This window comes from Equus quagga, chromosome 18 (genome assembly GCF_021613505.1).
Source record: "Equus quagga isolate Etosha38 chromosome 18, UCLA_HA_Equagga_1.0, whole genome shotgun sequence".
Taxonomy (NCBI): domain Eukaryota; kingdom Metazoa; phylum Chordata; class Mammalia; order Perissodactyla; family Equidae; genus Equus; species Equus quagga.
Genome location: NC_060284.1, coordinates 31,625,811 through 31,649,679, shown reverse-complemented (window position 1 = coordinate 31,649,679; position 23,869 = coordinate 31,625,811). Strand labels below are relative to the sequence as shown.

General features: G+C 32.8%; 1 protein-coding gene across 1 annotated transcript in view; it reads left to right on the top strand.

The window, feature by feature from the left end:
• DPYD (dihydropyrimidine dehydrogenase) overlaps positions 1-23,869 on the top strand; it is a 764,091-nt gene that overhangs the window by 98,956 nt on the left and 641,266 nt on the right. Inside the window, exon 3 of the mRNA XM_046645669.1 lies at positions 4,463-4,545. Within this exon, the coding sequence (XP_046501625.1) occupies positions 4,463-4,545 (83 nt within the window). The remainder of the gene's footprint in view (positions 1-4,462; positions 4,546-23,869) is intronic.

The following is a 23,869-nucleotide window of genomic DNA, read 5'->3' as shown; positions in this document are numbered from 1 at the left end:
AATCTGAGTTACTAATATTTCATTTCTGCTCTTTTATGGTGTTGCTTGTTTTCCGTAATTATAATCATATCATGCAATATATTCAATTTTCTAGTGTTTTAAGAAAATTAAAGGCTGACGTATAAACGTTGGTTTGTTAAAAATTACCTAAACAGCATTCAGAATGAATGCATAACATCCCTCAAATTTAAAGTATTTTATTTAACCATTCCTCTATTGAAAATTTCAAATTTCTTCCCCAATATTTCAACTGTTATAAAAATGCTTCATTGAACATCTATGAGTGTAAAACTCTTTTTAAAAAATTATTATTTCCATAGAAATAATTTGAAAGGGCATTATAATCTGTAAAGTGTAAAATTTATATTTGTACCCCCCACTCCCCTTTTTTTTGTCTGACTGCCAGTATTAGGCAAAGAGAAAGGAAAACTCTGCTTTCTTCTTTAGAGGTCCAGATTCTAACTAAACTTAATTTTTATTTCAGAAGCACTGGAAAAGTGTTCTTCAAAGGCGTCTAATTCAAATAACTTAAGTTCTCATCTTTACAATTATAATTGTATAAATTTCATCCTTTAAGACTATTCACTATAGAAAGAAAAATTCATAATTTAGTTAATAAAGTATCAAGAGCTTATCGGGATAAGTTAAACTCTGTTGCAGGAACTGAATCTTTAGTATAGAATTTCAATAAATAATAAAATCTTATTTAATTAATTAAAGAATAAAACATTCTTTCATTTTAACTATGGTGATATGTGGTTGCATTATGATTTCTTAAACAGGACTCAGATTCTATTCTAAAAACTTTTTATTGCAATATGATTGCATATGGAAAAGTAAACAGATCTTAAATATTTAGTCCCATGAATTTTCACAAAGTGAATTAAACAGTGCTCTGGGAAGACCCTCTTGTACCTCCTGTAGTCACTATTAACCAACTTCCAACATCTTGATTAGTTTTGCCTATTTTCTTTTTTTTTTTAAGATTGGCACCTGAGCTAACAACTTGCCAATCTTTTTTTTTTTTGCTTTTTCTCCCCAAATCCCCCCAGTAGATAGTTGTATATTTTTAGTTGTGGGTCCTTCTGGTTGTGGCATGTGGGATGCCGCCTCAACATGGCCTGACAAGCGGTGCCATGTCCGCGCCCAGGATCCGAACCGGGGAAACCCTGGGCTGCCAAAGCAGAGCTCACAAACTTAACCAATTGGCCACGGGGCTGGCCCCAGTTTTGCCTATTTTTAAAATCTTTTAGTGAGATATATTCACAGACCATAAAGTCCACTCTTTTAAACCTTAAGTAGTTTTTAGTAAATTCACCGAGTTGTGCATCAATCACTACTAATTCCAGAATACTTTCATCTCTCTGAAAAGAAACCCCATTACCGTTAGCAGTCATTCCCCCTGTGCTCTCGAGACCTTGGCAACAACTAATCTCCTTTCTCTCTCTATGGATTTGCCTATACTGTACGTTTCATATAAGTGGACTCATATAATGTGGCCTTTTGTATCTGGCTTTTTAAGTTAGCCTGATGTTTTCAGGGCTCATCTGTGTTGTACCATGTATCAGAACTTCCCTTTTTATGGCCAAATAATATTCCATTTTATCAGTATACCACATTTGGTTATCCATTCATCATTTCATTGACTCTGGGTGTTTTCTACATTTTCTCTGTTATGAATTTGTGTGCAAATATTTGTGCAAATATATGTTACTCCGTATTTTCATTCTTATGCCAGTACCACAATGTCTTGGTTACTGTAGTTTAGTAGTTAATTTTGAACTCAGGAAGTATGAATCCTTCAGTTTTACTCCTTTGTTTTAAGAATGTTTTGATTATTCTGAATCCCTTGCATTTTCATATGAATTTTAGAACCAGCTTGTCAAAATCTGCAAAAAAACGTCAGCTGAGATTTTGACAGGAATTGCATTGCATCTTTAGATCAATTTAGGGAGTAGTACCGTCTTACCGATATCAAGTCTTCTAATCCATGAACATAGGATATTTTTCATTTATTCTGGTCTTTTTTTCATGATATTTTGTACTCTTTAGTGCACAAGTCTTATGCTTGTTTTGTTAAATTTATTTGTAAGTATTTTACTATTTTTTATGCTCTTATAAATTGAATTGTCTTATTTTCCTTTTTGGATTATTGATTGTAGCTTTGCCTATTTTTAAACTTTATATAAGTGGAATAATTTTGCTATGTGCTTTTTCTCTGTCACTTCTTTTGCTCAATACTATGTCTGTGAGATGTATCCATGTTATTCCATGTAGACTTAGTTTGTTGATTCTCATTGCTGTGTAGTTTTCCATTGTATTAATATATCACAATTTATTTATATATTTCATCTTGACATGCATTTGACTCATTTCCAGTTTTGGGCTATTTTGAATAGTGTTACTATAATGTTCTTGTACGTGACTTTAGGTGAACATTTTATACATTTCTTCTGGGTGTATTCCTAAGCCTGAATGTTCAGCTTTTGAAAATACTGCCCAAAAACCTTACAAAGTGGTTGTAACAATCTACAGTTCCACCAGCAGTGTTTCGGTTGCTTTTTATACTAAAAGAATACTTTGTATGATTCATCTTTTTCATTTTAGGCATTTGCAAAGTGTGTAGTGATATGGTTTAATTTTGCATCTTCCTCATGATTAATGATGTTGAGCATTTTTTTTTATGACTAATAATGTTGAGCATTTTTTTTTCAAATTAGCTACTTGGATACTCTCTTTTATATAGTATTTATATAAGTCTTTAGCCATTTTCCATTGAGTTATTTGTCTTTTTCATATTTGTTTGTAGGAGTTCTTTATTATAGATATAAGTAATTAAAATAGTATAGTACTGGCACAATATAGGAAATTGAGCAGTTGGCCATAATGGATTCCAGAAACAGACCCCGTTTATGCTGTGACTTACTTTATGGAAAAAATGAATTACAGTGGGGAAATGATGGTCTTTTCAATAAATAGTACTGATTTAATTGTTTACCTATATGGTGTGATTTCCTATTTCTCTCCATGTACAAATATCATTCCTAGATGGATTTCACATCTAAATGTGAAATGTAAAATATTAAAGTTTTGTGAAAGAATATAGGAAAGTATATTCATAACCTTGAGGAAGTCAAAGATTTCTTAAACAGGACAGAAAAAGCACTAACTGTAAATTTAAGCAATAGTATATTGAATCTCATTAAAAATAAGAAATTCTCTTTATGAAAAAAGAATACTAAAAAAATGAAAAGACAAGGCACACAGTAGGAGATGATATTTGCAGTTTTACATATCTAAAAAAGGGCTTTTATTCAGAATTCAAATTATTTTAGATACATTTTGGTAATTTTCAATATTTTCATTATAAAAGCATGTAAACTATGTGTTAAAAGGACATTTACCTTAATTTGGCTGACAAGAAATCAAGGTAAAAATAGAGTTATATGTATCAATAGATTTTTGTCAGTTAATTCTTACACACTGGAAATTATTAATTTTAAATTCTGTAATTTTTAAAATCCAGCATACTTATTTACGATTTAAAATAGAAGGAACACATTAATATTTAAAAGTTTGTTATTGAGTTTTTCTTTGTTAAATTAACTAAAATGCTAAATCCAATTATTTTGTTACCTAAATACCACTAAATTCTTTGTGAAATGTAATGTGCCAAAAGATTCATATGGATATAGGTTTTAGTCTAAAATTTAATCGTATACATTATGTTCTCAAAATTTATTAGGGCCGTATAAGGTTAAGTTAATTTTACATATAAAAATATAGTTAAAAATGTAGTAAAATAAAAAAACTCTTAGAAAATTCAGTTTAGTAATGCTAAGAATCTGATATAATATCACTTAATTTAGGAATTAGACTTATTTATTTATTGGACACAGATTTATATATATATATTTGAAAATAAACATGATGTATGTAATTGTTATTTAAAGATCCTATTATAAAATTTTGATTCCAAAATGTTGGAACTTTTAATATTATGTTATACCTGGGTTCTATTGTTCCATGTCAGTAAATGCTAATTTTTTTACAACTAGATATTTATCGTATATAGTTAATTGTGATTTCAAATTTACTTTATTGACTTTCTCTTTTGATTTAAATTGGCTTTGATATACTTGAGATTATTTTAGAGCACTAATTTTTAAACCTCAAAACTCTAGAAGTTGTACTACTTTTATATAATATTCATTTCTTCTATTTACCCAATTTTGAAAAATTGATAAGAAGGCTTTTATGACATCTGTATCATAAGATGTTTTTATTTTGTTACTGTTGAATTCACACTGTCAATTTTAATGAATCCTACCTAATTAAAGTGGTGTGCATATTTTTCATGAGTCCATAATCAATATAACCAATTATCTTTTTACATAATTGCATAGATATAATTTTATCTCAGGATGTTGGAGGATTAATGCATTTTTTAAATATGTTGCAGAATTGCGAGAAGCTGGAGAATAATTTTGATGACATCAAGCACACGACTCTTGGTGAGCGAGGAGCTCTCCGAGAAGCAATGAGGTAAGTCTGGGTCACCATAGCAACAGTCACAGATGTGGTAAAGAAAAAGTCATTCTTCATTATTGGGGGAACAAATGAGTTCATTGCCACCATTCAGCTCTGTTCTCTAAGGTATTAATTTGTCAGTGGAGAGACTTCCCTTGAGGCTGTACTTTGGTTTTGAAGCTGCATAAATGTTAAGCCTCAGTGCACAGTAAAAAATGTAAATGTTTAATTTGTTACTTAAAATGCTTAAGGGGTGTCTTGTTTTATATTTATACTAAACTGTCTGAGTGAATGGAAATATTGTTCATCTAAATTCTGCCTGTATATAACAAATAAACAGTACAATGGTGGTTTAACTCAGTAGTATTTTCTCCTAATTAATATTTAATTAAAAAAGAGGTACTTAAAATTTCATATTCTATTAGATTTTATAGATTTATATTGTAGTATTTTTAAACTGATTTACATTTTCACACTATTACAAAGTATATAGATTAACTTTCTTTCAAACATAGTACTTTATAATGAGCCTGATGGTTTTTTCTTTTTTCACTTTTTAAAATTACTATTTCTGGATATTTCTCTGACATGCCCCCAAACTTGATGCCTTTTTAATAACTTTTAGGAAAGAGTCTTGAAATCCATCTGAACAGAATCAAGGAAGGCTTCCTACTAGACATTAAAAATGTGTGAGGAATAAACCCGTCATCCTTAAAGTTGGAAAACAACAACAAATGATATTAATCTTAAGAGTTCTGAGCTCGAACCTTCGTGTGGGATAATTTCCAATATGTCTTTACAGAAATAGTGTATTTACCTTTATTTAGCCTAGGAAACCCAGGTTGATTTTTAAAATATATCTTCTAGCAATGCTCATTTATTTAGAATCTTAAATCAAGGTTAAAAAAATTAAAATAAGAGAAAGGATAGGCCTATGGGGCTTCCTAGAAAGGTAGTTTAGCTGCAATTTTGTTATTGCTAACACGCAGTTACCATATACTTTAGTTTAGAAGCTGCTCTTATTTAGAAGCTCCCTTTTACCATGCAAGCAGCAGGGGAAAGTAATTAAATTTAATAGAAGCTGCCCTCATTTTGAAGCCACTTCTATTTAAAACCACAGGGGGAGGTAATTAAATTTAATGGAAACAGTAGCTTCTACACAAAGATACATGGTACTTCTGTATAGATGATTATGATGTCACAAAAAGAGGAATAATATATTACTAGTACTGAGAAATTACCAGCTGGAGCAAGTGAGCCTATTTTATTGTTAATGTCTTTACTAATAAAAAAGAGGGAAAAATAAAACTGAGAACACAGAGAATTTTTATTTATAGAAAATGCAATCAGACCTTCTCAGAAAGTTGAAGTTATTGAAAATAGTAGTAAATTAAAAATAAGGTGTAAAATATATTGTGGAAAAGGCCAATGCAGAAATTGTGAATGAACTCCTGTTTTTTACTATAATCTTTCTCCTCCATCTAAAACTACCACAGTTATAAATTGAGCACATCATTTTTTGTACATGCCCATTATAATAATTTTGAATATATTAAGCATGCACACCAATATTTATTTAGAAAAGTACAATTATTCTCCTTATTTTTGTGTCTATTCAGTTTGAAGTAAATGTGTAGACACACAGGAAGACAAAGAGAATGCCAGCTCTGAAGCTTTGAATAAAAGAACTGAAGGCCAAAAACATAGAAAGAATTACAAAGGGGGAATGTGAATGAAAATGCATGTGAGTGAGGGCAATATAATGAGCAAGTGAAGGACATGTAATTAGTATAGAAAATTTGTCATCAGGAAACACCAAATTGAATTATGGGAGAACTGCGTATGAAGAGATTATTAAATGCTGCCAAATTTTGTACTATTTGCCATTTTAGAAAATACCAGGATATTCTGCTTTTAGAAAAGAAGAGATGAGCTAATGAGAAAAACAAGTATTACCTGGTGGAGTAACTGCTCAAACTCCATGTGCCACCATGCTGCGGATAAAGCAGTAGTCTAGACAGTTTCACTCAGCGTTTAATTATATGGCTCTAGAATGTACTTTGTTTACATGGGCTGCAGCTATCATACACACACACGTGTTATTGGTAATGTTTAGATTCACTAAACACAATTAAATAATTTAGTAACTAAAAGCGTTTGACAGTTTTGTATACTGTGGGCCTGACACTTTTGTTTTTGTTTTTTGCCTTTAGAAAATGCAGCAGGAGCTCCTTTTACATGTGAGATTATGGAAACGTGTAAACAAAAAGTTATAATACCATGTGACTCATAGAGTAAGAAGAGAATGCATAAAGGGGCAAAAATGAATTATTCTCTCATCTATGATAAATTTTTGCCTTGAGTGAAGGAGGTCTGGATCAAAGAAAACCATGGAGAGATGAAAAATTTGATCTAGGCCGTGAAAGATGGCCAGTTTTGTGGGTGGAGGAAATAGTATTGAGCCAAGGCATGGAGGCCTGCAGGTGCCAGGTGTATTTCAGTGGTCTGATGTAAGGCGAATTCTTTCAAGCTTTTTTGGATACCTGTTTTCCCACAAAACTGACATAGGCAGAATTCTTCAGTAATATTTCTCCTTATAGGTCCAGAATCCTTGGGTAGAAATGGAGCAGAATGGGGTTGGCAGGGATGATGGGAGCAATTCAGAATCACAGAAGGGAGAGGGAGCAGTGGGAGACAAGTAAGAATAATTTGCCAAGAACCTCAGTTAGCACAGGGGCTGGTCTCAGGAGGCTGGCTGGAAACGTGTTTGTTACTATATTCTAGAGGCCGGTTATATAAAGTCTAGTTTGCCATGATAAAGAATTTAAATTATTTCAAGGAGTCATTGTGGTTTTTAAGGAAAGGGGTTACAGGATTAAATATGACCACTATGAAGATAATATTACGGCTCTTTGAATTCCAGTAGGAGAAAAAGACACAATATAGAGATAGATACAGTCATTCATTTATTTAATAAACATTTATTGGGTTTCTGTAATATATCACGTAATGGGATTATAGACAGGAGTAAGGCACAGTCCCTGTCCTCAGGGAGCTAACAGTCTCATGGAGGAGATAGGTACAATAGTCAATGCTTGATGTAAAGACTCAGAGCCCCAGTCCTTTTGTCTTTTCCCTTCTCCCAAAAGTCAAGGTAGTGTTCTCTTGGTCCACGGGCATGGCAGCTTGGTTATGGAAGCATCCTCTTCTCTCATTAGCTTAGCCTCTGCAGCAGACCTCAGGTGGCTCCTGGTGTCCACAATGGTGCTCTCGTCCTAAGCTTGTCTAGCCTGAAGAAGCTGGAGCAGAGCTGGACTAAATCTGAAGATTGACCTTTTGTGGCGGCTGTGTTTGGGGCCTTTCTCCAGTTTAGGTATTCCTCCTTATTTATTAAGGTTCTGCTTTTTCTATGAGCTTAGAACAAAAGAAAGAGGATCTGCCCTTGCTCAATTCTTTTCTACCTCATCTGGGCCCTCTTCCTGGCCAGTCTTTGCCGTACAGTCTTAAACCTGTTATTTTGTCAGTATCCTACCTCATGAATCATTTTAGACATCTCCTGTGCTTCCCTTTGATCCCAGACGTGAAGAAGCCTCGATCATATAGCTGGCTCTGTGAAAAGCACGAGTGGCTACAACTTACTCTAGAATGTACTAGATAAATAAAGTAGATATTTGATTAAGTTTTAGCCCATTCCCAGAATGGGAAAAAATAATTTAAGAGTTTGGTTGGGCAGCAGAGTGGCAGCAGTGGAGGAATGAGAGAGCAGGAGAGATCAGTAACCCCACTAAGATAGAAGTAGAAGGGTATAGAGGTCAACAGAGGGGAGTGTGTTTGAGGAATACAGAAATATTTAGAATGTAGACCTGATGAGATGTTATGACTTAATAGTCTCAATAAATCATAAACCTGATTTAATCTGTGCTGCCCTGTTTAAAACCTTTTAAAGTGTTCTTCTGCTTTTAGAATAAAGTCCAATTTATTTGTGTGTCCTACTAGATAATAAATCCCATGAGGGCAGGAGGATTGCTATTTTGCTCCCCTTTGTATTCTTAGCCTTACCACAGTATTAACATATAGTAAGTGCTCAATAACTATTTAGTGAATTATTGATAAAGGTAAGAAGAAGGAGACTAATCAAGGGCAAGTCAAATGTTTTCGTTTGGAGTGTTTGGATATACATTTGTTGATATAGGGAGAGAGAAAAAAGAGGAGGATTAAAGGAGAGGATTTTGGTTTAGAGATGAATTTGGGATAGCTATGGTAAACTCATGTGCACATTTGCAAGAGGCAGAGAGGAAGTACAATACTACAATTCAGGAAAAACACTGGGGGTTGATGTACCTGGTTGGTTGTTGTTAGCATTTTAATACCTATAGATGTACAAAGGCATGCGACTTCCAAGAATAATGCATTGAATCAGAAAGGAAAGTCTAACCAGATGCCTAAGAAAATATTGGGCTTAGGAAAATGTATGTTAGAGAGAAACATATTTTTGGATTTAAAAATTTTAAATAACCTCCCCCAGAGTCAGTTGTGACTATAATATGGTGTACTTGAGAGGAAAATGTGGGTGGCATTCTTTCCGGTGTTCTCTGGTTCATGGAGACATCTAGAGCAATGCTGCCCAGTAGGACTTTCTGTGATAAGAGAAGCGTTCCGTGTATGTTCTCTTCAGTGTGATAGCCACTGGCCACATGTAGTTACTGACACTTAAACTGTGGCTAGTGTGACTGAAGAACTGGATGTTTAATTTTATTTATTTTTTACCAAATTAATGTAAAGGGTTGTGTTTGGTTAGTGGCTGTGGTTGGACAGCATTGCATTGCCCTGGAGGGATATTTTTGTGTCACTAAGGTGACGTTCACCTGCCTCTCACGATGGAATTCTCATCGATGGAGAGGCGACAATTAGGCTAAACCACAGTCACACACATCCCACATCTACATCATACACACTCTCCCAGAAAATGGAGAGTAAGAGGTGAATTCATAACATAGTAATGGATGTAAAACCAAATTTAACAAGTATGATTTGATATGCAGGAGACAAAGTGACTATTATTCTGTAACAGCATGATTTATATCTAGAAAACCCAAGAGAATTAACAACAAAAGCACCCTAGGAATTAATAAGAGAACTTAGTAATATGGTCAGATTCAAGATAAACATGGAAATTCATGAGATTTTCTGTGTATTACTTAGAACCAGTTAGTGGTTGTAATTGATAATAGATCCTATGAAGGTCCTATGAAGTTATTGTAAAGTATCCCAAATCATCCAGGACATGTTGAATCACTCAGCAGGTGGTATAAGAGACAGTTGTTTTGCTGTTTGGAAAAAAAAAACTTTATATTCTCACCTCACACATGCTAAAGGAAATTTCATGTATATTAAAAAGGTAAATGAAATAAATGAAACAGCAAAGTCCAGTAGCGTATGGAAGTGATTGTCTTTTTGAGGTTTGTAGGGGGGAAAAGACAGTAAGCTAAAAAGTAGTTGAAGAAATCAGGAAGCTTTGACTGCATTAAAAAAGCTTCTCTATGTATGAAAAAAATCACAAAATTAAAATACAACATAAGTGCACTGTAATGCCATGTGTATAACAGATTCAAAAAGATTAGGAGCTCAATGGATAATTGGCGAAGTATGATTAAGAAACCCTTGAAAATGTTCAACTCTATCGGCAAACAAAATATAAATTACGTAAAAAATACTAATTTCGTGGTTATTGACATTACTGCAATTCGGTGGGGAGGAGATTTTTGAGTGCTAGTGATGGAATGGTAAGAGAGCCATTTTCACATTCTCAGAGCTCAAGAGGAGTGGGAATTACTGCTGCGTTTAAGGAAAGAGGTACCAATAAGTAATAAGAGCCTTAAAACAAACATACACTTTTCATATTAATTTAGCTTCCTGAAATATATTACGCAGAAGACATAGAAATTATGGACAATCTGAATCTGTTTCTCAAACTATAGAATATGATAGTAAACAAATTGAATAGAACCTAATTGTCTGCTATTAAGGAAACATGGCAATGAAGATTTTGCTTGAAGATTTATTAAATGAAGATTTTAACAGAAAATAAAATTGCATGTGGAATATGATCCCTACTGAATATAAAGAATGCAGAGAAAAAAAGATAGGAATAAAACATAGCAAAATAGCTCTTACATCTAGGTGATGGGATTACAGATACTTTTTGCAGGCTTATAATTTTCTGTTCTCCTAAATTTTCTATAATGGGAACATATTATGAGTGAATAGAAAAATAATGAAGTAAGAAATTTAAAAAATGGAAAGAAAAACTATGAAATGAATAGTAGGATAAGTAAACATCAGATTTGAGACTCCGACTGTGCTTTTAGATAAATGAATCTTTTTTTAGTCTTACTTTTTTGTAAAATAGCATTAAAAACTTCTTAGGGTTGTTATGAAGAATGAGGATAATGTAGGAGAGAATGCTTTATCCTTTATGAAACATTAATAAAATGAAGATATAAAGTGTTTAAATGTTCATACATGTTATTTTCCTTTAATGGTGTATAGTGCTTATTTCAAAGAATTTACATCTGTCATACATAATGGAATTGACTGGAAAACTTCAGTATGGTCTTAGAATATAGAATACCACAGAGAGTGTTTCTTATCTAACTTAGAGTCCCTTGTAGTTCCATGTCTTTGTGGAAATATTGTACAAGATTTCTGAAAATTATGACATAAGAAAAAAACATTTTAAGGTCAGAAAAAAATGCATACTCTAGCTTAAATCTCTATTATAATAATGAATTTACAGATGAAATTCTTAGTTTCTTTTCATTATATTTTCTCCTTATCTCTGCCAATTCAACCCTGTTATCATGCCAATGTGATTTGATTTCTGTATTATCGTATTTTGTATCTGTCTTGGCCCCTGTAATAAATGCTAAACATCAAGGGGCAAAGTGGGACCATTTTAAACATTGTGTCTCTGTCTCCTTTTCAGTTCCAGAGGCAACAGTGGGCCACACATAGTAGGTATAAGAAATTGGAAGGTATTTGAATTGAATAACTTGAGAAAAGGCAGTGGCAAATCCTGGAAAAGGAAAGATACATATAGAATATAGTTAATTAAGAAAAAATAGTAAAAATACTGTACGAAGCTTTTTGACAGTGAAAATACACAAAATTATAGATTGCTTAGATATGTGGATATACCTCTCTGATGAGAATATAAATTACATTTTTGGAGTACAAACATTGCCAGTTAGGGGTTAATATTTTATTTGCAGAGCCTAGCCTATTCCCTGAGGGCTGTTACATTTAGATTATTATTGTAGAGATGAACTACCAGCACATAATGTCTCTGAAATCTATTCTTCCAGTTTGCTTGGTTTTGTCACGTGTTAGGAATTCTGTCACTAGATGGTGATGTTGAGTTGCACAGTTTATGTTCCTGGCTTTTTTTCTGGTGTCTGTAATAGTAATTATAGGTGTGCCATAAACCCCGCCATTAATACAGAGTTAAAAATTAAAGTGTAACTATGTAAACTTGGAAAATAGCTTTAAGAGAAACAGCACATTCTAAATATTAAGTCAAAAGGTTAAAATTGCTTTAATGTGCTTGTTTCTTTACTTTAGACTCATAGACTTTGAGAGGCAGAAGCAATATAAATAGCAATCTAAACTTTTCATGTAGATTTAAAAGATGTATTTTTCAGTTTTTCCCTTCTAGATGTGTTAGACTAAAAGGTACATCTTTAATTTCACTCCTATGTTAATATCTGGTGGTACTGGGCTGTGTTACTCCTGGTACCTAGACATTGTTTTAGTTGCTTATTGTTTTATTGTTTTACTTATATGAGTCTTGCATCCCTTGCTAAGCAAAATGGTTAAACTACATTGCTATTTCTTAAACTGGTTCTTCTACATGAATTGGAGTAAAAGACTGTTGCTGGGTAATTTCATCCATCTGATAAGACTTGAAGGTAAGAATATTATCATAATCCTACTTAATCTTATTCTTGTAGATAAAGTTGTATGTGTCTGTGTGTGTGCATATATTATGTGTGTGTAAATGTATGTTTATATATGTATATATGTACTATGGATCTCTAGATTTCTATCTCTATTTAAATCTGCCCCTCCCAGTCAAGCAAATCTGGCAGCATGACAGCATATGGAATTTGGAGGTCCCTTTGCTTCTCACACATACCCATTAGGATTACAAAGATTTATGTACAAGGAGGTTCAACGAAATTCTTTTATAACAGTGAAAAAGAGGGGGTGGGGGAGCTGGAGGCGACCTAAATATTTCTGACTAGTTAATGAATAGGTAGTTTAGAAAATGAATATAGGTTGTGAGAAAATTTAAAGTGATGTTGAAAAAAAATAAAATAAATAAAACAAGAAAGTATTAACAAAATACTTAGTTCTAGTGAAGTCAGCAGGTTGTTTAATAATATGAAAAGTAAATACAATTTTTTAAAAATCCTGAATATCTGATATAATGATAGCAATGATTACAAATGATTTAACATTTGTAACATATTTTTTATTTTCAAAAACAAATTATTTTTATAATCCTAAATGCCCATGTATGTGTGTGTTTGTGTGTGTTTTATAACTTCATGAGAAGTTTGACCTGTGAAATTAGACTCAGAAACAGTGTGTTGGCTTTCTATTTTAGTCAAATTTCTTGCTCCTGTCATAGTTATATTTCTCCAAGTATTCTTTCACTAAATGGATCAGTAGGAATCTCTTGAAAGCCTCCTACACCCAAACCAGCAAATTACGAGAGTATCATCTTTTCTTCTAAGCAGAGGAAAACATTTGTTTTTATCATTTCTGTTATAGAGAGACACATATTCCACCATGCCCACAGTAGCTTCCTGGATTTGGTTTATGCCGTCTAACGCAGGAATAGGGCAACCAGGCCTCATATCTTTAGGATTTTGTGAAATCTAAAGACAAAAGCAAGCCATCATTTTTTCTAGATAATGAAGTTGCAGCTACTCTGATAAACATCATTGGAATGCAGCTTAGAAAATATAGGTTAGACATTAGGAAAATGGTTAATTACGTAAAAATATGTGCAATTAATTGCATTTGATTATATATTCTATTTAAGTTGATGTAATTTGTGTAATATGAATATGTGTATGTATATGTATACACACATTTTACATACACTTATGTGCGCCAACACACACACACACACATTTGGTATCATCTATTTACCATATAAATTAGGAATGTTACTTTCATTCACTCCAGGAATGAGTGCAAGCAAGATTTGACATTCAGTTTCAGATGGGCCAAAGATAATTTAATTTTTCACCATTTATGGGGAATAAAGGAAAAGTCTCATATTAATTCTCACTAATGTTTTAAAACCAAATATATCCATAGCATTAATACTTCCGGATTATTTATGGATTTGGTAGCAGTTGGCATGTATGAATTTGGAATTGTATATTTACAATCTTTTTCTCTACTTTGAACTTGAATGTGAGAAATATTGATTACATACTTACTGATTACAAATTTTGTAAAACAGCAGCACAGATGAAATCAGGCATAGGTTAATTCAGTTAAATATTTGTAAAATGCTTTATGATATTCATTCATCTAAGCATTGGTTTGTTTAACCTGGTGCCTACTATGTGCTAGACAATGTTTATTTAAAAGCAATATGTGTAGAAAAAAATGAAATTAATGTTGTAACTGCCATTTGATGACAACTTGATACATTTAGAATGATAAAACCAGAAAAGAAAATATGTATGGTCGATAGATAGCATGTTTCTATTTAAAACAACAACATGGGCAACAACATAAATAAATAGCATTTAGCCAAGGTAAAAAAAAATGCATTTTTCCCTCAATAGCAAAAGATTGTGTATTAAAGACTGGAAGGAAAAGGATACAGCTTTTGTTTTGCCATCAAAGAAAAGTGCCGAGCTAAGTCTCCGTCTGCGATGCTTATCATCTTAGATACAGACTTTGAATGAGCAGCTAATAGCTAAAATTATTTAGGAGATAAAAATTGGTACTGTGAGGATTAGCTTTAATTTTAAGTATCCATAATTGAAGTGCCACATTATGATTTTAATGTTATGATAATCTTGTTAACAAGCTGTTGTGTATATACTATCATATTTTAATGTAGTCGCAAAGCTTAAGTAAACCATAAAGTAAATTGCTTTTTTAATCAGGCTTTTACAAGTGGAAAATTAGTGGTTTACATGTTTTGAATCCGTATTTCGTAATTATATTTGGCATTTTCTACAACTTAAGAAGAATAATAGAATAGGTTTGTAGATAATACATTATTGTTTATAAGTGCATTGGCGTTTTTTGTTATTGCCCATTCCAATTAATTTGGGTTCATTCCACAAATACTATAAGATAATAGCTGATACTGTTTTTTCTGTTATAGTCTTCTCCTCTAGAAGATAGACAGTGCAATTTAGTTCTAATATTTCTCCTATACTAGCACATTACAGTTAACAGAAAATTATACCTTTTCTTATCTAGTATGTCTATAGGTTATTATGATGTACACTAAATTCCGTCCGTTGAGAGTGTTTGTGTTTATTTCTTGGGGAAAAAAATGTCCCATTCTGACAATCGGTGAAGATAGCTAGTAAGTTAGATTTACTTTCTCTGAATTCGTTGCTTCCGTTGACAAAGCATGGTAGTTTGATAGTCTAAAGCAGAAGTAAGCAAACATTTAATGTGAAAGTCCAGATAGTGTTTTCAGCTTTCTGGGTTATATGGTCTCTGTTTGCAATTATTCATTCATGCTGATATAGTACAAGAGCAGCCACATGGATAATATGTGAGCTAATGGGTGTGGCTGCATTGCTGCGCCTATGTTCTAATAAAATTTTATTTATCGAAAGAGGTGGCCAGGTGGATTTGTCTCTTGAGTCATAGTTTACTGACCCCCAGTTAAGAGCAAAAATCATAAATTTGACATAAATCAGTTAAAATAAATTTCAAAGAATTGTTTGGTAAATATATTATGAATTTGTGATTGTCTTTGGTATATAATTAGTGAAAAATACTGTGAAGCTCTTCCAATTTTATTAATAAAAATGACTGTAGAACAATTACTGAGATGTAGCTTTCAGTTTCTTGGTTGTTCTTTGAAATTGAATAAGTTGTATTTCCTAGATTACTCATTTAAATAAAAAAGCATGATTAAGAATTAAATCACCAACTGCAATTGTAAAATCATCAGTGTGCAACCAACATGAGGAATTGATATCAATGCCACCTAATCAATTAGCAGTAATTTGTTACATTTATGGTTTATAGAGTTAAAATGTGGACTAGCGACTGAAGAACCATCTACATTATGAAACAGTATAATGTTACTCTTCACTTTCACCCTAGTTTACCACAATGTGGTATCTATAAAAATAGAACATTGTGATATTTTAGTTTATCAGTTTTGCTTACAAATGAATGAATAATCATGGCATCTACTAAGGTGCGTACATGATATCTGATAGTAATTGGAAAAATTGATTGTGATGTGTTCTGTGGTCCATTATTTTAATTCTTTTATAAAGTTTTATACCCGTGGGACTAAGGAATTGACTCCCTTTCAAAAATTTAATTAATAAATGTTTAAGAATCCAGTGGATAATGAATAAATATTTTTTGTCTAGTCCACGAAGAAGTTTTTCTTAGGATTAAATGAGATGCCATATGGATAGTCTGAACTCTTTTTAAAAATGGTCCTGACATTTAAAGTTTAGCTTCCTGATGTCTTCCAAGGAGCCTAAGAAATTGAGTTTAATTTAGTACATTTCCTAACTTTTAACCCTGTAGCTCTCTCTCATTTTAAGGGCAGTTACTTTGGCTGGTAAGTAGAAAAAATAATAGTAGTCATTTTATTTAGAAACCTTCCATACATCAACTTTGATCACATTTTTGTGGAAATGGGTGTTTGTCATTGGACCACAGAAGTAATACTTTTAGTTGCTATCTGAGCTATGTTTACAAACCACTTATTCTGCTAGTATCTTCCTGTATCTTTCAGGAGAGTTTAGAGTAATCTTTTCTTTTAGATGGGGAAGAAAAATGATTTACAATAAGGTTAAATTACTTACCGGTATTATATTTGTCATTGTCATATTTTTCCTTCATATTTCATTTCTTCCTTCATCCCCTTAGATGTTGTTTCTAATTTTATATTCTGTGAGAGAATATTGCTTGAGACATTTCCCACCCACAAGTAAGAATTGTGTTGAAATTTAAACAGTTTGGATGAAAAAGCTCTTTGGGGAATCAGATATTTTTCTTTTTAATATTGAAACAAGGATAAGAATTTTTTTTCACTGTAAAGAAAAAATTACTAGTTTTGACACATAATTATAGTTAAATGATTGTGTATAAATAAAATATGTTAAATAATTTAAAAAGCATTAGATAACCAGTTTGAGCCAGTCACTACCATTAATTGAAGCCTGAGAATCATTCCTTGAGTTTGGTCATTCCATTAAAATGAAAGTCTATTGTTATTTGATATTAATACACGACTTGTCCTGCAATTCATATTTATTTAGGATTATTCTGCTCATCTGCAATTTTTAGAGAATTGATTGTTCTTTCAGTACTTCCAGCAAATTATCTGCCTGTTTTTAAGCCTCATGACAAATATTTTTGTCACACATATTTCTGTAGATCGTATGTTTATTCCAGAAGGATATCTTGACTATATCAATACTAATAAATACTATTCGCCACCTATAACTATATGAGCAAACTGAAATTTTCTAGACATATATAAATTGTTGCATGCCTCTATTATTCTATCTGCTTGTATATAACAACAAATACATTTTAAATATGATGATACATAAAAATAGTATATTTAAACAAATTAACAAACAGTCCATAAAGGGCCACAAATAAATCTCCTTAAACTAAGTTTTGTATTCTATAGCCTTGTAAGTATGTAACATGATATTAATTGGACTTGGCTAAATCCAGACTATTGTGTTACTGTTAGGGTGCTCAGTTTTTCAAATGCACTTTGGAAAAAATACCTTTGTTGTTTGAAAATATATAAATATTAAACATACACACACAAAGCATATATAATACACACATACACACTCATATCTTTATTGTAGCATAATTCAAATTGAGTATTTTTTACATTCCAGGTTTAACTTCAAAGCTTCAGAAAACGATTGTAGTTTCCATATGTGTTTACAACAAAAGTAGGCAAACCTTTTTTGTTCTTGATTGTTGACTGCAGTTCAATTATGGAGCCTACCAAATATCAAGCACAAGGTTGGGTGCCAGAGTGGAAGGGTGAGGAGCCCTCAGTCTCTACTTTCAAAGCATAGCGCCCAGGGGTGGATTTGCTGGTGAAAGAGCTAGCTTTTTTGGAAGTGTTTAGATGGAAGCCAGTGATATACATAAAACTTTGTAAGTCATTAGCATGAATTTATTAATTTTAAAAGCATGAGAGAAGATGAAAACAAAACCACTGGTGAGGAGCACTGGATAAAGCTGAAAACCTAGAAACAGTCACAGTTAGGGTGTAATTGACGAGGAAACAAAGAAAGTACCATCGGAAAGGGATGATTCCATTGTATTGGTTTTTAAAATTTCAGGTTGTACTTAGTGTTTTTCTGATCTTGATTGGTATTCTTGAAATATGTGCTTATCAGATTTTTATTTGTGGTTTTTCATTAATTTATTTCTGTTAGTGACTTTAGGCTTCTTATCTGTGATTGGTGATTAAATGGTATTAGGGTTTATAAAGGGCTATCTGTAGAAACAATTACAGTGTGCCTTTACATAAACTTTGAATTTCAATCTACAATTTGGAGATTATAATTTAGGAAAAGTTACATATATATTTGCAACATGGTTATGTGTTCCAATAGAAGTTTTAAAATTTATATGTATATTGGAGTATAATTAAAAATACTGATTGATGGTACAATTAATTGAATTTTAGTAAGGGTTATGTTTTATATTGCAAGTCTCAGATCTCATCTATGACATTTTAGAGGATTTTATTAAGAAAGAGGGCTTAGTTATTACATTAAAATGTTTATTGTCTAGAGCAATGTTTGTATTTGCAAACATTAATAGTGTTTATGTCTAATAGTAAAGTCACTGAAAACACGGTGGCATTCAAAGTTTCTGGAGATAGCTACTCTTATACATGACTCATTCTTTCACATATTTATTGAGTTGTTAAATATGCAAAGCACAAGTAGGCACTGGAGATACAATTATGAGCGAATTTTCATGAGCTTTATCCTCATAGTCTAATAGGAGGGGAGGTGGGCATTTATCAAATAACCATACAAATGTATATAAAATTATAACTAAGGCAGTTCTCCAAAGGAGAGGAAGTATCGCTAAGAGGAAGTATTACTAAATTATAGTATGATTTGACAAGTATGAAATTCCCCAAAGGAGTTTCTTAAGCTGAGATCTAAAGAACACTAGGAGGCTAAAGGGTAAAAAAAAAAGAGGGCAAGGCATGAATGGAAGGCCATTGTGGCACACAGTTCTTTGGGAATGTGTACGTGGAAGGAACCTCAGCCACCTGAGCCTTCCTTGTCAGTGCTGACTCACCTTGTAGTTCAACAGAAGTTAGCCTAACCAGAAACTTGGGTCCTTCTTGACTCTTCTTCTTTATTTTTTCTTTTTTCTCATACTCTACATTCCATCAGAGTACATCAGAAAATATATTGACTCTTCTTTAAAAATATATCCAGAATGTTCAAACTCAGTAGTTCTGAACCTTGGATTCACATTGGAATCATTTTGGGGAGGAAGGGAGTTAGAAAAGTCCCAGTACCTAAACCAAACTCCGGAGCACTTAAGTGAGAATTGTGTGTGTGTGTGTGTGTGTGTGTGTGTGTGTGTGTGTGTTGGGAAGGCTGTAGTTAGCATCAATATTTTTAAGACATCCCAGGTGATTCCAGAATGCAGCCAAGGTTACGGACTACAGTGCCAATTGGTCTTTGTAAAGTCTCTTCTCCCTCCACACAGCAGCCAGAATGATCATATTAATTTGTTAGATTAGAGATGTAATTTCTTCCCAACTTGATCTTTAGATTCAACACAATCCCAATGAAAATACCAGCAAGTGATTTTGTGGATGTCAATAAAATGATGCTAAAGTTTATATGGAGAGGTAAAAGACCCAGAATAGCCAATACCATGTTGAAGCAGAAGAACAGAGTCAAAGGACTGACACTACCTAACTTCAAGATATGCTTTAAAGCTATAGTAATCAAGACGGTGTGATTTTGGCGAAGTAATAGACAAATAGATCGATAGAACAGAACAGAGAGCTCAGAAATGACCCACGCAAATATAGTCAACTGATATTTCACAAAGGAGCAAAGATAATACAATGGAGAAGGGATAATCTTTTTCAACAAATAGTGCCGGAACAACTGGACATCCACATGCAAAAAAGTGAATCTAAACACAAACCTTACACTCTTCACAAAAATGAGCTCAAAATGGATCATAGACTTAAATGTAAAATGCAAAACTAGAAAATTCCTAGAAGATAACGTGGGAGAAAAACTAGATGATCTTGGATTGGTGATGATTTTTAGGTATAAAACCAAGGTGTGAAGAAAAGATTGATAATCTGGACTTCATTAAAGTGAAAAGCTTCTGCTCTGAGAAGGATAATATCAAGATAACGAGAAGGCAAGCCACAGACTGGGAGAAAATATTTGCAAAACATGTATCTGGTAAAGGACTGTTATCCAAAATATACAGTGAACTCTTAAAACTCAGTAATAAGGAAATAAACAACTCAATTGAAAAATGGCAAAGGAGGGGCTGGCCCCATGACCTAGTGGTTAAGTTCAGCTCACTCTGCTTTGGCAACCTGGGTTCAGTTTCTGGACATGGACCTACACCACTTGTCGGCAGCAACCCACATACAAAATAGAGGAAGATTGGCATAGGTGTTAGCTCAGGGCACATCTTCCTCAGCAAAACAAACAAACAAACAAACAAAGGATCTGGACATAAACACATCACCAAAGAAGATAGACTGATAAAAATAAGTCTGTGAAAAGATGCTCAATGTCATATATCATTAGAGGATTGCAATTTAAAACGAGATACTACTCTACACCTGTTGGAATGGCAGAAATCTGAAACACTGACACCAAATGTTGGCAAGGATGTGGAACAAAGGGAACTCCCATTTATTGCTGATGAGAGCGCCAAATGGTACAGCTACTTTGGAAGACAGTTTGGCAGTTTCCTACAAAACTAAACATACTTTTACCATGTGATCCAGCAATCGCACTTCTTGATATTTACCCAAATGAATTGAAAACTTATGCTCACACAAATGCCTGCACATGGATGTTTATTGTAGCTTTATTCATAATTGCAAAAGTTGGAAGCAACCAAGATGTCCTTCAGTAGACAAACAAACTGTGGTACATCCAGGCAGTTGAATATTACTCTGTGCTAAAAAGAAGTGAGCTATCAAGCCACGCAAAGATGTAGAGGAAACTTTAAATGCCTATTATTAAATACATATTGTTAAACGAGAGAAGCCAGTTTGAAAAGGCTACATTCTGTATGATTCCAACTATATGATGTTCGTGAAAAGGCAAAACTACAGAGACAGTAAAAAATCTGGGCTTTCCAGGGGTTTGGGAGGGAGGTGTGAGTAGATGGAGCACAGGAGATTTTAGGGCACAGAAACTGTTCTTTATGATGCTATAATTGTGGATACATGTCATTATATGTTTGTCAAAACCTGTAGAATGTAAAACACCAAGAGTGACTCATGTAAACTGTGGAGTTTAAGGATAATGATGTGCCAGTGTTGGTTCATCAATATAAGAAATGTAGCACTCTGATATGGAATGTTGGTGTTAAGGGGTCTGTGTGTGTATGATGGGAGGAGGATATTAAGTAGATTGACACAAACCACATTTTGGTGAGAATGTGGAACAACTACAACTCTGATATTGTTGATGGAGCTCCTCTACATTTTATTGTTATTGACTTCTAGTTCATTTCTGTTCTGGCTGTAAAATAAAATCTGTAAGATTTTAATCTTTTGAAAGTTGATTTTTTCTCAGCATATGGTTTATTTTTGGTGAGTTTCATGTGGACTTGACAAGAATATTTATTCTGCAATTTTTGGGTATAGTGTCCTATAAATGTCAGTTAGATGTGGTTGATAGTGTTATCTAGATCTTCAATATTCTTGCTGATTTTTATTTATTTAAATATTTATTTTTTCTGAGAGAGGGTTGTTAAAATCTTCAAGTATGATTTGAGACTTGTCAGTTTTCTCCTTTTCGTTCTAATAATTTTCATTTCATGTCCCCCCATGCCACATACACGCACGCTTTTTCTGTCTGTCTTTCAGGCTCTTTTAGCCTCACTCTTTAGCCTCCCACACACCACTAGAATTCTGCATATGTCCAGTAGGGAAGCAGACATGTGTTGGTCCTCTTAATTTTCCAATTATAACACCTCTTCCCCAATGCCAAAGATCACTAAAATAGTTTTGCTGATTTCTCCTCAGCTCATCTTGAGAACATTCTCTCCTCTTAGGAACTTTAGTTTGTGTAATTTTCCTTTCTTTCTCAGATCTCTGATGCCTCTAAAAATTCAATGTGCTTTACCTAACTTTTTCTAGGTTTTAGCAATGGGAACATTAATTGACCTCCTGTGACCTACTTTTGCCTAGAAGTTGAAGTTCCTCTGTACCTTAACACATTGTTTTGGTAATCACAGTTATGTACTGGTTGACTATAAGCAATTATATGTCATTATAAATGTAAAGAAAAACAAATCTCGTGTTTTTTTTATAATTTATCTTTTTTTATTCATTTTAAGAAGAATATTTAATCCACTGTCTTTTTTTCCCTTCCTTTTTCTCTCTGAATTATAGGCGTTATAAGATGCTTTCATCTCTGGTCCTCTTTATGCGTTCATGCCTTTGGTGATCTCATCTACTTCTTTTGTCTTTATTCCCAGACTGTATATTAATGTCTCCTAAGTCTGTATTATGTGTGACATCACCCCCTTGAACCCCAGATCCATAGTTCTGAATGTTTGACATGTCAGTATTCTTTAGGAACCTCAAACTCAACTGCTCTGAACCAAAATTTATTTGCTTTACCTTTCCATATTCCCAGGGTTCTAATTTTGGCTCTGTCACTAGGACTGACTGTAATTGTTGGTAAGCTCCTTAACCTCTTTGAGCCTTATTTTTTCATTTATATTTAATTTAAATGAATCAAAATAAAGGTGGGTCATTGCTTATTTTAACAAAATATTTTGTGTCAAATTAGTATTTATCTTTTTTCACAACTAAAATAGTATATGTTCATATTATCTCACATGTAAAAGAAATAATTCACTACTTTATTAATTAATTAATTAATTAATTTTTATTAGTTATTAATTGATTGAGTTAAACAAGGAACAATTAAGGGTAACTTGGTCCTGTTAACTCAGTTCAAGGCTCAGAAGTGTAGGTTTACAAATTCTAAGATACAAAGCTAAATTAGTTTTAATTGAGCCTTTTTTATGACCACTTAAACACTTACCTTTCCTAAAGTGTCTATTTTTACAACTAGACTATGCAACCTGTTTTCTTCTAATTTCTTTAATTCCCATTTCTTTTCTCAGGAGAGTGTTCTGTATCACTGAGTATGCTACACCTGGGTGAACACAATCAAATGATTTACACTTTGGTGTTGGAAGATAAATATCAATGAGATATCTAGGGAGAGATAATGTCAAAGATACATTGTAGGATGTGTCTAATTAAAGTTTTATGAAATAAATGCATTATTTATTTTTCTTAGTGAATTTACATAACATGTTAAAATCACTGCAACCTCACAAATAGTGAGTTTTAGGATAGAGTTTTAGGACATCACACCATACGATGTAATTTGCAAAATTATGTTTAGTTCCTTTCTGTTTTTTGTTGCTGTTATATTCACAAGTGTGTCTATTCCTGAAGAACCTCTGTATGTGTTTCTATGTGGAATAAAATCTTTTGGTATCTTTATATTCTGATCCTCAGTTAATGCTGCTGGTACTTAAGGAACAGGTGTTATTTACATAAAGCTCCAAATTGGATGTTATATATCCCATCATATACGCCCTTTTTTTTCCCTCAGAGATGTCTGCATTAAACAAGAATTAGGTTAAGAAAAATAAAATTTAACATATTAGCAGTTTTGTTTTTTTCTAAATAGAATGTGATAAGACTTTACTCACTAGAAATGAAATTTCATTACTATTTAGCACAGTTGTTCATAAAGCTACATCAGCTTAAAAACTATTTAAATGAACTTTA